A 16,747-nucleotide genomic window follows, 5' to 3' on the forward strand; every position below is an offset into this window, starting at 1 on the left:
TGGGATTTAATTGTCAAACAAACATCTACAATTTCATTCGCTTTACTAACTGTCTGCGGACAATCTCCAAGGATTCAACACATAATTAATGCAGAATCCGCCACACGTACAACACATGCGCGTAAAACGCATATATGTACATACATACATATACGGGAGACATTGTATGGTTTTGTAATTTCCTTACTTACAGCACATTATCAAGCCCATTAATTACAAGTCATTGGTTGGTGGAATGAGAACATTTCTATGGAAATTCGTATGAAAATGACAAAATTTAAAAGCGACTTTGTGGTACGTGCGGCACCCATTGAGATGCTATAAAATTTTCCGAAAACATTATCATCAAAGCGTTCAACTATCTGTGAGGCTTAATTGTTGTCGTCAAGGCCATGATTTGTGTGTGGGATTTCCGCATGGATGTTGACGTGGCAGAGAGTTTACTGCTTGCTGCTTAGTAGGCAAAATTTCATTAAATTGCAACAATTTTGTATCACAGATAAATTGTAAATTGTGTGAAAATGGATGGCCAAATTAGAGATGTGCTTGTTTGCATGTATAAGTATGCGATAATCTATTCTGGTTTTCTTTTGTAATAAGTAATTGCGTATGTCTTCAGCAAAGAACATAAATAGATAGTACGATAAATGCAAATTGCTTTATCCGCTTCGATTTCATCTAAATTAAGGAGTACATATTTTTCCTTTCGTTCTGCCATCTTTAGTGAAAACATATTTCAGAAACTAAATTATCATCGCTCTAATATCATCTCATGGCAATTCATAGAGTGAACATAAAATACAGGAGCCTTAGGTATTTGAGGATATACCGATTTTTGAACTAGAATTCGTATATTTCTTAGAAAATCCAATAAAAACAGCTTGAGCAAGAATCACCTGCCAGAATTCCATGTATGAAGGAACAGAGTTCTGTTGGAATATTTACGAGTAGCCTCCCACCACGTACACTATCTAGCCAGGGTTCCATAACTGCTTCTTAAACTTCGACATATGCAAAAGCGTTTATGCGAAGGCCTTCCTTGCTCACAACTCCCGAAACCATAACAATCGCCGGAAACATTGTTCGCAATGCATGTGGAATATCTGAAGGATTCGAGCAACTGTCATCGAGCTTTGCTGTAATTCGCACGCATGGCAACGATACAAGTGAAAGTACATAACGTTTAAATTGAAAAAAAAAAAACGTATATGTACGGAATTTCACACATATGTATATGTGAGTGTCACCAAATATCTGACGCACCCTGTAAGCCTACTTCTGTTTAGTTTGATAAAAAGTGGCTTATAAACTTCAGTCACCGAATTATTTATTTCATTTTCACTACTTTTCTTCACAGCTTCTCCGATGCCCCAAAAGTCCAGACACACATAACTGTGACATTGAAGGGAATAAAGTGTGCCTATTCAAGTAAATTAGGGTGTATATTAGAAGTTTTAGTGAATTAATAACTTTTGGTCATAACTTATGTCATCAGGCTTGCACCGAAACGCTTACTACGTTTGCTACCTTTAATTTAACCTCCGTTGCTTTAAAACCAAAGCAGCGTGAAGATCTTCTAATACAGCTACAAAAAAGTCTTAGTTTGAAAAAGCCTTTCCTGAAGGTATTAATGTCATTTTGCCGACCTTCGTAAGAAGGGAAACACCCTTATATTGGATTCTTAAATGAGCTCATTATGAGCGTAACGGCTTCGAAATAGGACTCCTTAAAGCCTAATTTATGACTCCAAATGTTTGCTGGGAAGATAGGAATACATGTAAATACATTAGGATGGTTTAATTTGCATGAAAACATTTTTTTTCGACATCATTTTTATCAGATTCGGTTTTAACATCAAATAGCTCTAAAGTCAATTTCAAGCTCCATAATTTTAATAGAAGCTATTAATAACTAACACGAAGTTAGTATACAGAGTAATAGTTACTAAAGTATAATGAATGAATATATAAATTCTCTGGAAAAAATAACGTGCATAAGCAAAGTTCCTGATTTAATCGACTTCTTTGTCTACAAAAACGTTTCTGCAACCCATTTAACCATCACTGAAGGCTTGCATCTTAATTCTTTGCATTCACCCGTGATACTAGTCATTTCTGAAAATCCAGCAGTAAATCAACATCCATTAAAGTTAGTAAATAAATTTACTGATTGGGAACATTTCCAAATGCAGATGGAAGAACTAGATAAGCCTAATGACCAAATTGATTCCATTGATGAGCTTGATGATGCGGTATTGAAGTTAACGCAACAAATACAGATGGCAACGTGGAATAGTATGCCCGCTCAAATGCTAGCCTCCCACGGGAAAACATATCCTGCGTATATAAGAAGCTTAATATCTGTAAAGAGGAAGTTCCGACGTCGTTGGCAAACTAGGTCTCCAGCAAACAAGTCAAAATTAAATAAAGTCATCAAACAATTGCATATGGTAATTAAGTCTTTTAAAAATGACTCCTTCAATCGCTTCCTGATGGGCCTTTCAGCCGATAAAAGCTCCGATTACCCCTTGTGGAAGGCGTCCAAAATGTTCAAGAGACCAGTTCAACACGTTGCCCCAATCAAAATCAGCGAGACGCAGTGGGCGAAAACAAAACGCGCAGAAAGCGGGTTGTTTGCCGAGCATCTCGAAAAGACGTTTACTTTAAACGATTAAACTTCAAGAGGCTGTCAATTCTGTTGTAATATGGGCTAAAAAGTGGCGCATCAAACTAAACAACACTAAATCTGTGCATATAGTGTTTACTCTAAAACGTTCCTCATTCAAACCAGTTTACATCGATGAGGTAAATATTCCACACGTCAACGAAGCGAAATACTTGGGTATTACGCTAGACGCTAAATTGCGCTGTGTGTGTAATTGTCTACAAGTGTATAAGATACACAAAGCTTTTCTTTTATCTTTTAATTTACTCGATACAAATTGTTTGTTAGTATTAATTTTGTATGTATGTATATACTAGTTGCAATAAAAAAACGAATGAAAACAAAAAAAAAAAAAAGAATTTAGTAAAAATATATCTTCATATTATTATATAATGGTGGGTGTTTCGAAACTGACTTTAAAGCAATTTTATCCGTCGAATATAGAATCGAAGTCTACCAGGAAGGATGTCGAAAAAAATCAATCCGTCCTAATGTACGTATACATATAAAATTAGCGACAATAAGTACACAAATATGTACATAAATATAATTTAGCTTAACCCATATGCTATTCAACCGACAAATGAACGACAGTTTTATTGCTCAAACGATCGCATTTGCCGCAGACGAAGCGCATAAATCTGCTTACTTCGCTAACCAATTTGTGGCGGCATGGCGGATGAGCAACATTTGTCATGGCATTCAAGCGTATGAGACTTTTCGGTATCGTCTGATAAAAGAGTGAAGACGACAATGATGCTAATAGTGATGTATTTATGTATGTATTTATGTATGTATGTGCGTGAAAACGCATTTGCGTAAATTTATAGCTGTAGATAATTTGATATACTCGTACATATGTATATATGGATTTATAATTGTATATACTTACATATCGAGCGCTTATATTTAATACCCTCTATTCGCATTCTGCACAAAAACTACTTTGTCATGTTAGAACCCATTTGCGACTAACCTGTCATCTCTGATGTTAATTCCGATTTTGCAAATTTAGTAGTAAATTCTTCTGACAAGCGTTGGACAAGGTCAGCATTAATATCACCGATGACAGTTAAGACTTAAGTGGATTTTTATACCAGAATCTCATTTTTTGTGAAACGTGCAGAGAGAGGGTATTGGATATAAGCCCTCGATATGTACGAGGGTTGCATTGTGATAAGGATGGCGAATTTGCCTTTCAATTATGAAATATTTGCATCATCAACGTATTGTTGGCATGTGGCGTGACATAAACTTTTCTCATAAAACAAAACAAAAAGATTGCTAATGTGAAAAGGAAATTTTCAGAAAACTTAGTAAATTAAATAATACAAATAGACACAAATATCAAAACCTATATTACTTATCCCTTCCATAGTCGGGCCTAGGAAACTTAGACTTTCAACTTTTTACCATTCATCAAATTTGTTCATCGTTTGCTCGTTATGATGCTTTTCGAGTTCTTGGCTGTCTACCAATAGGCGGCATCAAGTTGTTTAGAGTGTCATTGTTGAGCAAGGTTCCATGTTTCTATGCGCATTTTGACAGTTATACTGGCACGTGCGGCATTCCAAACTTTGTTTGACAATTATAGCCGTAATCAAGCAGATGCTGCTGTGTATTTTGCAAGAAATATATCCAGTTAGAGGAGGAGATATTTGGCATGGAGAGATATATATATATATATATATGCATGCACGTGTGTGTGAAATGAGGGTAATTGCAGTAAGTGAATACTAACGCTGGTTTGAGATGTCTTAGCAAACTTTTACACTACTTGGTCCTTTAAATAAACTAAGCAAAATATCCCAGTTTCAAATGGAATTTACATACACTGTAAAGAATAATAATGTAATAAGAAACCTTGCTGGGTTTCAAACGCTTTACAGGGTGCAAAAGAAGCGTAATATAACGAGGTAACCCCAGATTTGGTGACAATCTTACTATTATAGGCCACGAGGTTGTCGAATCTAGCGACTCTCCTTAACCCCGGGTGCCCAATTGCATGGTTGGCAGTCGAGTGGTCCATTTTAACTACCGGAATGCTATATTTACAAATAATACATATTTAGGGGATTTCCTTAAACTCGAAAATGGCTCGAAAACCTCGAATAAACTTTTTCAGCCACGAAAAACAACTGTCAACAATTGTATGAAAGACGCTTTTCGCGTCGAAAGTTTTCGCGGCGAACTAGTCTGGGGCTTCTTAAAAAACAGCATTCTAATTTTTAGTTACAATAAGATGGAGCGACTGCGCATACTGCTAGGTAAACTATGGACCTAAGAACTATGGATGGTAGGTCTTATTTGTCCCCCCACCCTGTACATACAAACTCTCACTGAACTGCCAAATATCTGAAATTCGCCATTGTTTACTAGGTTGCAAAAAGGTGAAATCCCAAAAATAGCTTCGAAAACTTTCGAGGTTTTCAAATGCCCTGATTGTAGGTTCGGAATCCTGTTCGGCATAAAAAAAAGTTGGGTATCGCAAAGACGGTTCAGAAGGAGCCCCAAAAATGTTATCGTGGTAAAAGTATGAAAGGCGGGTCATTATATATATGTATGTAGATTGTTGGTTTTCTACATCTGGGGTGGACATAGAGCAACTCCTAAGGTTTTCTTTCAGAATGGCCACAGTAGGATCTAGATATTTAGGGGGAAAATATACAATTTTTTGATTATTAAATTTTCATATTTAAATGGTTTAGCCTAAGAAAATGATATTTGAATAAGAAAAGTTGATTATAATTTTGTAGGAAATTGGCAGTTTTATACAAAATACTAGCAACAAAAGTCAAAAGAAATTTATTCAACTAAAACTGATGGAGATTTTTGTTCACTTAAGCAATGCGATTTTCTTATAACTTTTGTTTTTGTTGTAGGTTCTTGTGAAAACACAGCACTTACTAATGAGAAAAAAAAAAACGAAAATTTATAAAATGCTAATTTTGAGACTTTTGATGGACCGAAATATTTTCCTTCGATTTCTGAACAAAAAAATCTGGCGCATATTTGCGACTTTTAGGGTAATCTCATATATGTAGTGATGATGGCATTTGTGGTATTTTTAAGGCATTTTTGGGGTTAAGTTGACATGGAAAGTATGCTTTAAAAAAAAAATCGGCCACGCAAAGTTTTCGTTTTTTTTTAAATCTTGATTTATGTCCATAAATGTTACATGTGGAAATTGAGGTTCTACGACGATTCCTTCTAATTTTTTTTCCAAAAAATTTATGAGGCTGTACCCATTGTGGGTATGGTGGAAGTTAGAACCAATAATCAAGCCTTTTGGAGTTCATAAAGCTACTCAATTACTACCCACACAGTATGGCTGCGAAGTGCTGTGAACGTTAGGACAGCTCACGGCCAATCAATCGGAGTGCGTGTACGCTTTTAGTCTGTATACGATCTCGGACAAGTTTCGCACCGATTTAATTTTTAGGCGACTAGGTAATACCAAACGAGCCCTATTCAAACAGTTCAAAAACGTGTACATTCATTCGAAGTGTATCTCCTTATTACATTGAACGCAAGCAGCACTTCAATGGGAAAATGCTACTTATCGATGTGTAGTAGGTAAAAAATGCCGGAAGTAATAGCTACGAAAATTTAGATTTTGATGAAACATGGTTTTTGAAATTTCATAAAATAACCTAAATGTGTCGACAGATCTGAAAAGAAACCTTGAATTTTCTATAGTCTTAGGAAATTTTTCATAAAAAAGATTCATGATAAAAACTTTATTTTAACGAGGTCCAGCTGTCGAATGCTTCTGAACTGAGATAAAATCTTTGGGCGGAGATCATTAAAAAATATTAAATTAGTACTTTTTAGTACCACGTAACAGGCCATGAGAGCAGAAGTGGCGTAACCCGCAATTTTTTTGATAGTTAACTTCTTACGATAGTTTCTAATGTCACAAGTTTTAAAATAAACGTCACCTTTTCTTTAATTTAAGGGTAAGCTATTTAGCTATGTACCTTAAAATTAAAGAATGAGCGACTTTTATTTTTAAATTCTTCGTTATTTAATTCATTATACAAAAAACAAATAATTTTGTGTTAGGCCACTTCTGCTCTCAGAAAGTAAAATTGAGTTGGTGGGTGAATGATGGTGGGTGATGGCTTTAAGGAGCTGAGCCACAAGGGACTCACCATCATTTGCGTGAAAGGTCTTCATGTGCGTTATTTTATATGCGCCTGTTTTTGCTTTAACATTTAATTCAAGAATTATTTTGCGTCAACTGATGTGCCGCCCTTAGCTAAAAATAAAAATTCACATCAATGAAAGTTTTAAAAAATATTAGATAAATTTGAAACTATAACAAGTTTACAGTAGCGTCATTTGCAAAAAGATTTCTTCAATTTAAAAAAAAAAAACGCCATTTGTAGCACAGCGAATCGTTTAACTGCCTTGGCTGAAGCAAAGACATTTAATGTTCGAGATGAACAAACAAACAGCGCACAGCTGTCGTATTTCATATTTCTGTTTTGCATTTCCATATAACACTTTTTCCGCGAATTTGCGGCTTGTTCTGATGGCAAGATTTTCTTACTACTTTGCTGCGACTCTCCTCTGCCACAACTGTTTCTCCGTTTCCAAGAATCAGCCAGCCAACAATGGCAACCGCTGGCATTAGTGCGACGCTATTGCAATTACGTATTATGAGAAATGTAAGCTTGTCGCCGCTGCTGCAGCAATGCAAAAAAATTCCACACAACTATGTATGTATGTAAGGAGCTTGTCTTCAAAGTTTTTCTTCGTTTTTATTTTTTGTTTTATGTTGCCGCGGTGACAACTGCTGTGACGTGAGTCATATGTATGCGACTTCCTTCTCAAATTAAATTCTTTTTCTTACATTGTGTACAACATATATGTTGCATTTGTACAGTGGAATGCATTGCCATTCGTTGTTTTTCTTTTGCCGTTTGCCTGCTTATGTCTTTGGCACTGTTTGTAGAGGACGCACATGCATCTTGCGTTTGCTAGAATTTATGTTAATTAAATATTGCGCATACGGCATGGTGTCCAGTGGCGCACGAGCTCACTTTCGCTGCGCTCCCAGTGAACTACACTTGGCTTACGATTAGTTGAGTATGTGTGTGTGCATATGTGTAACTTAATTCGCCATGCATAAAATACGACCACTTGTCTTTAGTCGAGTTGTGTGCGTTGCGTGCGCTCACTCGTTTATTGTTGCGCTGTACGTGACAAGTGATTTGGATGCATCACTGACTCACACGCTGCCTGGCGGTTGACTTCCCTTGACATCACATACGTTGCAAGCTGATTTTTTTGAAAAAAAAAAAAAAATCCCGCCTGATTTTTGATCAAAAACTTGGTATAGTTGCTAAGAAACTTGCACTTTTGTATAATTCAATATTTGTTTTTCCTTGATTATGTACAAACAAACTTTTTGCTTTCTTTTTTCACTCAGCTGGGTCTTTGGCGAATTTCTCTGCCACATGTATCAGTTCGTGCACTCGCTCAGCTACACTGCATCAATTTTCATACTTGTGGTCATATGCGTGGAACGTTACTTTGCGATTGTTCACCCGATTGCGTGCAAACAAATTTTAACTCCCGCCAGATTGAAGGTGAGTAATCAAACATTTTAGTATTTTTACATACCATTTTCATTTGGACTAATTGTAATTTTTGAGATTGAAATAAATTATCTTTGTTTGAAATAAACTGCCCAAATACTGAACACATTTAAATAATTTGAATTTCAAAACAGCTCACTTAAGCCAAAGAAGAATATAGGGCTATTATTTCCTGAAATTTTTTACCGACTTTAAAAAAGCAGGAAGCTTATCAATTCATCGGAATATTTTTTTTATGTATTTGGATCACGTGAACCGTTTCAATATTTTTCTAATGGCTTTGGTTTAGTTCCGATCATTTGTTCATAAAGAAATTAACGGTACTGCTGAATTTTTTAAACAGCATTGAAGTCAGTTGTGTTTTTGTTTGCTTAGAAATACTTTTTACAAAAAATATGCTTAAATTTCATCTGAAGTATTTCTAAAAATATTTACACTCACACCAAGAAGTATTGGAACAGAAAACTTTTCACACACATTTAATTTTTATTTTTTTCGCTAAAAATATGGTTCATACCACAACAATAAAAAAATAAAAAATACAATTTTTAAACTCAGGAAAATTCAATGAATTTTCATGAAAATTTTCAACTATTTAATCAGATTTTTTTTGAATAAGGCAGCTTTGTAGCCCATTAAAATTTAGTATAACAAAGTGCAAGTTTGATTACCGTTGATTTGTGTAATTTTCTTCACGCATTTTGTTCCATACACACAAATTAAAAACAAAAAAAAAAAAAAAACGATTCCCAAAAATTAACCAATTTAACTGAGTTTTGCACAATGCTTATTATATTTATATGTTTTTTTTTTGTTGTGGTAGTATAAACCATGTTTTTATAAAAAATTTAAGGAAAAATCTAAAACAAAACTGTTGACAACTCCTCTGTGGCCTCCTGTGGGCCTTTAAAAACCATTTACATTTTAAGCAAGGCATTTTTAACACAAGTAGATTTCGTGGAATTTTCTACATAAAAATTAAAATATCTTGTTATGAGAATTTACCAACAATATTGCGCAACGCGAATTCATACAGGTGGAGTCCGTTGGTATTTTCCCCTACACAACGGAACACAAAAGACGTAACATTTTGAATTTATTATTCTTCGAATGAGTGTAACGCCAAAAGGTACAGCATTTCAACTTAAATATGTACTTCAATTTTTCCAATTATTCAAGAGTTTTAGCAACATTTGACAAGTAAATTGAGATACAACAAATTTAAATGGATTTTTGAAAAAAAAAATTTTTTAATTCCATATGTATTAGGATTCAACTTTTTAACTTTGGAGCTAAAAGCACAATATTTCAGCTATTCTATTCGTCGTCTATATCTTCATAGAGTAGTTCAAAATTTGCTAAAAATTCGTTTTTTGATACCTTAAGTCTCAAATATCTAAAAAACTAGAGCCAATTGAATAAGTTGATTCTGGTAGAATTTCGTTGGACTGTCTACTGTATGGTTTTGGCAGTTTCCTAGATTTTTTTTTCAGCAATTTTCGCGATTTTTCTGGAACCATTAAGAATTTTTCGTGACCTTTGTGTTCAAATCCGAACTTTTCGGAAATTGTAGGTACAACGTAAAAGAAATATAAAAGGATTTTGTTTATCCCTTATCACATTTGGTTTGGAAAATTCATTTCGAAATATATCATACCCGATGGAAGCAGCAAAAGGCAAATAACGAAAAAAAAAACATACAAATAATAAATTAATAAATTATAATGCGTGTGAAAGTCAATTGTATAACATTTTTTGTTTTTCGCTTTTCGCCTGTCACTTACTCCTAATTAGATATTGGGCTCAACTGACTTTTTTATCCATCAGAATATTCCCCGTCATCAATAAAAGCAAATTGTATATCGAATAATATCCAGTCATTCCATTAATTTTGTATTAACAAAACACTTAGTTTTTACTAGCCCGATTAGCATAAACTTTTATAATGTCATTAAATAAATTTGCGATTAATTTTACATTCCACTTACCTTGTTTGGTGATTCGGTAAATATATAATGTATGCTCAATAAACAGCTTTTGCATTAAACCAGATAAATTTCCATCACTATTAATCGTAATTAATTGAAAATAGTGGAAAACCAATAATGCGCCCTGCCTGAAAAGACGCAGACATATTTACGATTATGTATTATTAATGTGCAAACAGTCTGGCAGCCAAGTGCCATCTACATAAATACAATGTATGGCTTGGTATAGGGTATCTAGTAAGTTTAAAAAGTTGGTGCATGAACTCAAAACTTAATTGAGATAGGTCAGATCAAAGAGGTTGCCTGCTTTCAGAAATGATTGAATGTCATACAACTGTGAATATGAATGCATAGCTAAAATATTTTAGTGGAATTCGGCCCTTAATCCAAGATAAAGACCCTTTTCAAGATTTTAAAAAATTCATATTCCATAAAATACTTTTTTCACTTGAGCTAAAAATAATTATTTTTCTTATTCCTTTTGCTCTTCGCATTACCATATTTAGCCGGTAACTATGGATGATGGATGTATGTAAACTTCTAACCGAAATGTGTTTATTTGTTTGTTTACATAAAGTCAGTCAATGCCGTAAGTGTAGTATTTGTATGTACATATTTGTGTATGCAACTGCGAAAGTTTTTCCATAAGCTTGAATAGACGCGCACACAATCTGCTGAGTTCGCAGACAAAAAACACTGGCCAATATGCTTTATTTTATGGGAGAACATACGTACTTATGTATCTGTACATATAATCATACAATGAACTTACACACATACATACATACATATACATAGTTGTGTATGCCGAGTATAGAATATTATTGATAAATGATTATATATTTATTTTTGTAACAAAACGGTTATCTAATACTATTAAACTACTGTTAGCTTTCACTTTTTTTTTGTCCAGGATATTAATAGCGCTTTTGAACTAAAAAAAAAAAACGTCTCTTAATTGAAGAAAAGCAGCAATCAAAATGAAGAAAAAGGGGAACGAAATTGCACTAAAGAAGTCTTATCCTCTTATCATGCCCAATATTTCTTCAAAATGATAGATTACATCCACGGTTGCATATTTTCGTGTACGTATTTATACATTCCAAATAAAAGCTACTCATTCGGGAGAATTTTCGACCTTAAAGTAAGGAAGGTTTTTCTTTCATCCAAAGATGGTTTTTTGGTTCAGTGTGGTAATGTCTCGCAAGATGTAATAGGCTTATTTTTTAATGCATAAAAAAGTCCTTAAAAAAAATATTAAAATTTCCAAAACAATAATTTGTTGAGATGGCAGTGCTACATGAGCAATTTTACGAAAAGTAGAAACTTCAATAAGCCCGGTTTAAGTCAAAAATCAAGGCGAATTTATATAAGGTGGTGTTACTAGATCAGCTGATTTTGTGTATGTGTTTCGCCGCACGGCTTCGAATGTCAAATTGGAAAATTTTGTTTGAATTTCCACACACACTCATACAGATTTTGCCAGTATATGCCGCCAAAGCAAAAACAAAATACATGCCAATGCTATCGCCTTATATTAATTCGCCTTGTCAAAAATTTTCAAAGTGAAATTATCTCTTTTTTTTTTTGTATCATGCTATTTATATAAAACCAATACCTTACATTTATTTCCAAACATTTGGAATTTATGGCTTCTTTTCAGTATATTTTTCAACATACACATAATCATTTATAGACAATTATTTATAGACTGATATAGATATAACAGTTTCAAATGGAAAATAATTTCAGTAGCACATTGTGGTAGCAGTAAATTAATTTTAATAGCAGCAATTGACTAAAGTTTGTTTTTCTGCAGATGAGGATGCTATTTTGTTTGTGTGAAAACAAATCACCCTATTGACGTTACAAGGCACCAAGAGAAAAATAAAATTGAAAAGTCGAACAAACGTAAAAATACATTGAATACATATATATATGCATACACACACACACACACTCGTTTTCCAACACGCATATACTGTGCATATACGCGTGCTATCATATATGTACACATATAACGTATGTAGTCTCATACAAATATACAGTGACTCAAACAAATGACCATGTGTTGATTTTTTTTTTAATCGTAATGCTTTTTCGAGCTAATCTTTTTTTCTATAAAAATAGCGTCCAAGCTATAACCCAAACCATATAAATCACAGTTTCAAACTTTATACGAAATTGAGGAAAACTCAAAAAATTTTCATCAAAATTTCAACTTTTTCATCTGAATTTTTAGAACATTCTTGCAGTTTTAGTCTAATGAAGTGCAAATTTCAAACGGCTAGCGCGTTGTTTTTTGAGATTTTTTTTTTTAAACTACTTTTTCGTTTTTTTTTTTTATATAACAAGTGCAATTTACAAAAACTGGCGTTGATTTTTTGAAATTTTATTACTAACGGTCCCCCGCGTTTTGTTACATAAGAAATTTAAGCTTATTTGGAAAAAAGTGCAAAAATCCTTCACAAAAAAACTTTTCAAAAATCAAAGCGCTTTTTAGCCGCTTGAAACTTGCACTTCATTAAACTAAAATTGTGGTGGCTGTAAAACTGCATACCCACAATGTTCTAAAGATTCAGTTGAAAAAGTTGAAATTTTGTTGAATTTTCCTGAATTTTGAACTGTGATTTATATGGTTTTGGTTAAAGCTTGGACGATATTTTGATAGAAAAATTACAAAAAAAATTTAGCTCGAAAAACATTGAGAATATTTAAAAAATCAACACGTGTTCATTTTTTTTGAGTCACTGAAAGCGCAAATGGCCAAACCCTGCAGAAAACAATTATCAATTGATAAAAAATAATCAGTTTTTTTGCGGGATTTCGATAAATAACTAATATTTAATTAGCTAAGACAAAACTAACTTTGAGTGAGTTGTAAAGTCGTGCAGGAGTCACGCAGACGTTAACGGGAGTTTGTTTTCTCTAAACAAGCTTCTATTTAAATATCCTCATACATAAACTAATTTGAATATACTTTTTTTCTGCACTTCGCAGATGCTTTCTCGAATTCAGGACAAATGAAATAAAGGTCGAAATTTTATATTATTATTTTGGTGTTATATCTGATTATCTGGAATTCAAATATGGGAACACCTACAAAAGAGCACGTAAAAAATAGGAAAATATATAATGTTAAGTAAAGTAAATAAATAAAATGAAAAAAATCTTTTTTTATTCATACTTTATGTCCAAAAGCAGTTAGCTACAAGTTAGCTGACGTCTAAAGCAGAGGAAACCAGTTCTCACCTTTTTGCGGCCATCGTCCTTCAAAAGTAGTTAGTTACGGCGGAAGGAAATAAGTAATAGAAAGGTACAACTTAATGACTACTGGGTAGTTATAAGTTAGTTATAAACTAGTCTAGTTTCCTGCAGGGAAGCTACACGTGTGGCACTCAACACCAAGTGCACAGAGACAGCAAAAAAATGTTTCAACTAGGCGGCGCGTAAATGGCAAGCGGCAAAGGTAATGACATCGTTTCTATCATTGCCGCTGGCGTTACCATCGCGCTCCCACCGCTCGAATGATACGTAGTACCACAACGGCACGTTTTCCAAAATTTATCGCCGCCACAAACAGCCGTCGGCGGCCTATTTCGCAGGCATGTGGAGGTCGATAGAATGCAATAGAAATAGAAATGTATGTGTGCTTAGAAAATACAAAAAATTACAATGCTGTTTATACTATGGCGTCATTTTGCTGGCTTGCACGCGTCATGATATGCATAAAACGGTTAACGTACGTGCTAAGTTAGTGTGTGTGCCAAAAAATTTCACAGGTGGAGCTGCCGAATTTACGTCAAATTTTCATTCCGCCATCTAATTGCATGGAGAAATTTATTTAGTGTAAATATCAGTGGATAGCCGTTACTACTGACTGAGCTCTAAGCAAAAAACGTATGTATGTATGTACATATGTAGTATGTATGTATGTATGTTGGATTTTCTTAGAAGCTTTATTACCAACCAAGTAAATGCATATGAAATGAATATTTTTTTCTTTCCTCTTGAGACTTGCTGTAAATAATTTGAAACTAAATCAGGCAGATATGTAAAAGCAATATAATCAAATGCCAGCCCATCGACTGTCACAACACATTTTGTTTATTTGTGAAGACAAAAGCCAATGCAAATCGATAAGTATATTTCAATACACGTTCAAAATGAATTAGTTGACCGACTGAGCCAGAACAAAATTCTGTAAAAATCGGTGGGTTTAATTTTGTTGTTGCCATTGATGAGCTACAGACGGGCTCGGATAGGCTACAGACGGTCATATCAATCAGCGTATAGACGTCTATGAGTGCGAAAAATAAAATAAAAAACGTGATGACAAATGATCCATAAAGACTGAGGAGATAACAGAGAAAATACCAAAAAAATTAAAAAAATAAAATGCTTTAGCAATATGAAAATGATTGAAGTGAAAAGAGCCAGGCATTCTTTAACATCAAATAGTTGACTGGAATATGATAAATTTAATTTAAATATATGTATGTAAATACTCGTGAAATTTTCCATTTTGCTTAAGTAAGAATATTGCGTAGGTTCAAGTGGCAGCTGGATGCCATTTTGATATAATGAAAAGTAATTAAAATTCTTGCTAAAAGCTCTTCTTTGCATATATTTCTTAAGAATACATAAAACCTTAGTACAGCTGTTATCGGTTATAAATATTTAATCTGGTTACATACTTTAAAATAGCAATTTTCGTATATAATTAGGGTGATCCAAAACAACTAGCCTAACAAATTTATGGCCTTAAAAGGACCTATTTACTCGGAAGAAAATTCTCGCATTTGGCAAAATGTTTATGCCAATTTTAAAAGGTGTCAGTGGGCATTAGAAATTTTCCATGTAAATAACATGTAAAAAAAAAAAAATTGTTTTCATTAAAAAAGTTATAACTATTGAACCGTTTGAGTACAAAATTCTAGGCATATTCTTGTAGGGCATTGAATTCTCTAAAAAATTGCCTTAAAGTTGGTTGTCTTAGAGGCGATTAAAAGTATTAAATTTGTTATCGATATTGCTGAACGAGGTATAGCATTGATACAAAATTGTAATCGAAAATTGACGAAAGAGGAAGAACAAAAGCAATTTTTTTGCAAGTAGTGCAATTATATTGCCAGCAATATAACAGAATTTTGTTAATAACTAAAAAGAATATTAATGTTTAAAAACGCAATTAAAAATAAATAATTGGATTAAAACTCTCTCTTCTCGGTGTCGTTTGGAGATATATACTGTAAGCCGAAAAGAGTTAGGCAAGGGCTACCGCAGGGAGATGTCCTTCCCTCCTTCGCTTGAAAGCTATTCGGCTTATTCCATTATAAATGTATGTACTTGTATTAATATAATTAAAAAAAAAAAAACGCTTTTGTATTGAGCTTATAATTTTATAATCCAATCGACTCAACATCAGGAAAATGAACCCCATACCAAGTTAAAAAAGAAAAAAATTGGTCACGACACATCCAATCAATCAATCAATCAATCACCCCAGCCAATCACTTGCGTTTCTCCAATAAATCATTCCTGTCTGCTATCATTTTAACACCAAAAAGTCAATTAGTCTGCCTCTGTTGTGTAATACTTACAAAAAAAAAAAAAAATTGCTGTCCTTAAAGAAAACAAGCGAGCTGAAGTGAGCTACTTGTACTACATAAAATATGTAGAATAAAGTGGCAATTGAGTGCAATTTGTCGGCAAAAACACGCAAGAAAGGAGTGAGTAACTGAAGTCGATTTAATTATTTGCACGCAATTTGCCTAAGGAGAATAAAATACTGGCAAATTCTTGAAAATATACGCATACAAATATTTATGTCTGCATGTGCGTACAAGTGCTTAACAACAAGTTTATCTAAGTCCGTATAGAACACAGCAATTCTTGCATCCTTATAGCTTATTTACAAATTTCCACTTGACACGCATGTCGTATGAGTAACCCCTTCGGCTAAAAGCTTTTGATGTCCCCCTACACATCTCTGGCATATTCCAGTGTGAAGTCATGTCGAGTGTCAGTACTGCAATAATACATGCATATGAACATTTAACGAACCATAATGTATACAACTGAGTGTTTTTAATTCGGCTTTAATTTAATTGTGATAAGCACGTCAGGCTTTAATGCGAATATTAATACATATCAATTCACATCTTGAGAATGCTGGTACTCTCCTACAAGCTTGCAAATATTTAAACAAATGCTAACGACTGTGCAAGAGGACTTACTCAACAACAGCGATTTACCTTATTTACCTTTGGCTAAGTAAAATCGTTTTCATGACATACATATGTATACAGGGTGTCCCAGAAGTAACGTGCCAAACTTTAGGGGAAGGTAGGGGGGGGGGGGGGGGGGAGCTCCCTGATAAATAAAAAATTTTCAGGTAAAAGTGTCACCGTTCTTGCAATATTTACATTTTTTCGAATTTAAAAAAAAATCGTGCCTTTTCATGTGTTTTCTTTAACTGCAACTACA

General features: G+C 33.8%; 1 protein-coding gene across 1 annotated transcript in view; it reads left to right on the top strand.

The window, feature by feature from the left end:
• The window catches only part of LOC118735937, a 155,478-nt gene that overhangs the window by 118,202 nt on the left and 20,529 nt on the right, over nt 1–16,747 (top strand). The window contains exon 4 of the mRNA XM_036465978.1: nt 8,102–8,261. Coding sequence (XP_036321871.1) covers nt 8,102–8,261 — 160 coding nt within the window. The remainder of the gene's footprint in view (nt 1–8,101; nt 8,262–16,747) is intronic.

This window comes from Rhagoletis pomonella, unplaced genomic scaffold, assembly GCF_013731165.1.
Source record: "Rhagoletis pomonella isolate Grant_MI unplaced genomic scaffold, Rhpom_1.0 Rhpom_scaffold_00003, whole genome shotgun sequence".
Taxonomy (NCBI): Eukaryota; Metazoa; Arthropoda; class Insecta; order Diptera; family Tephritidae; genus Rhagoletis; species Rhagoletis pomonella.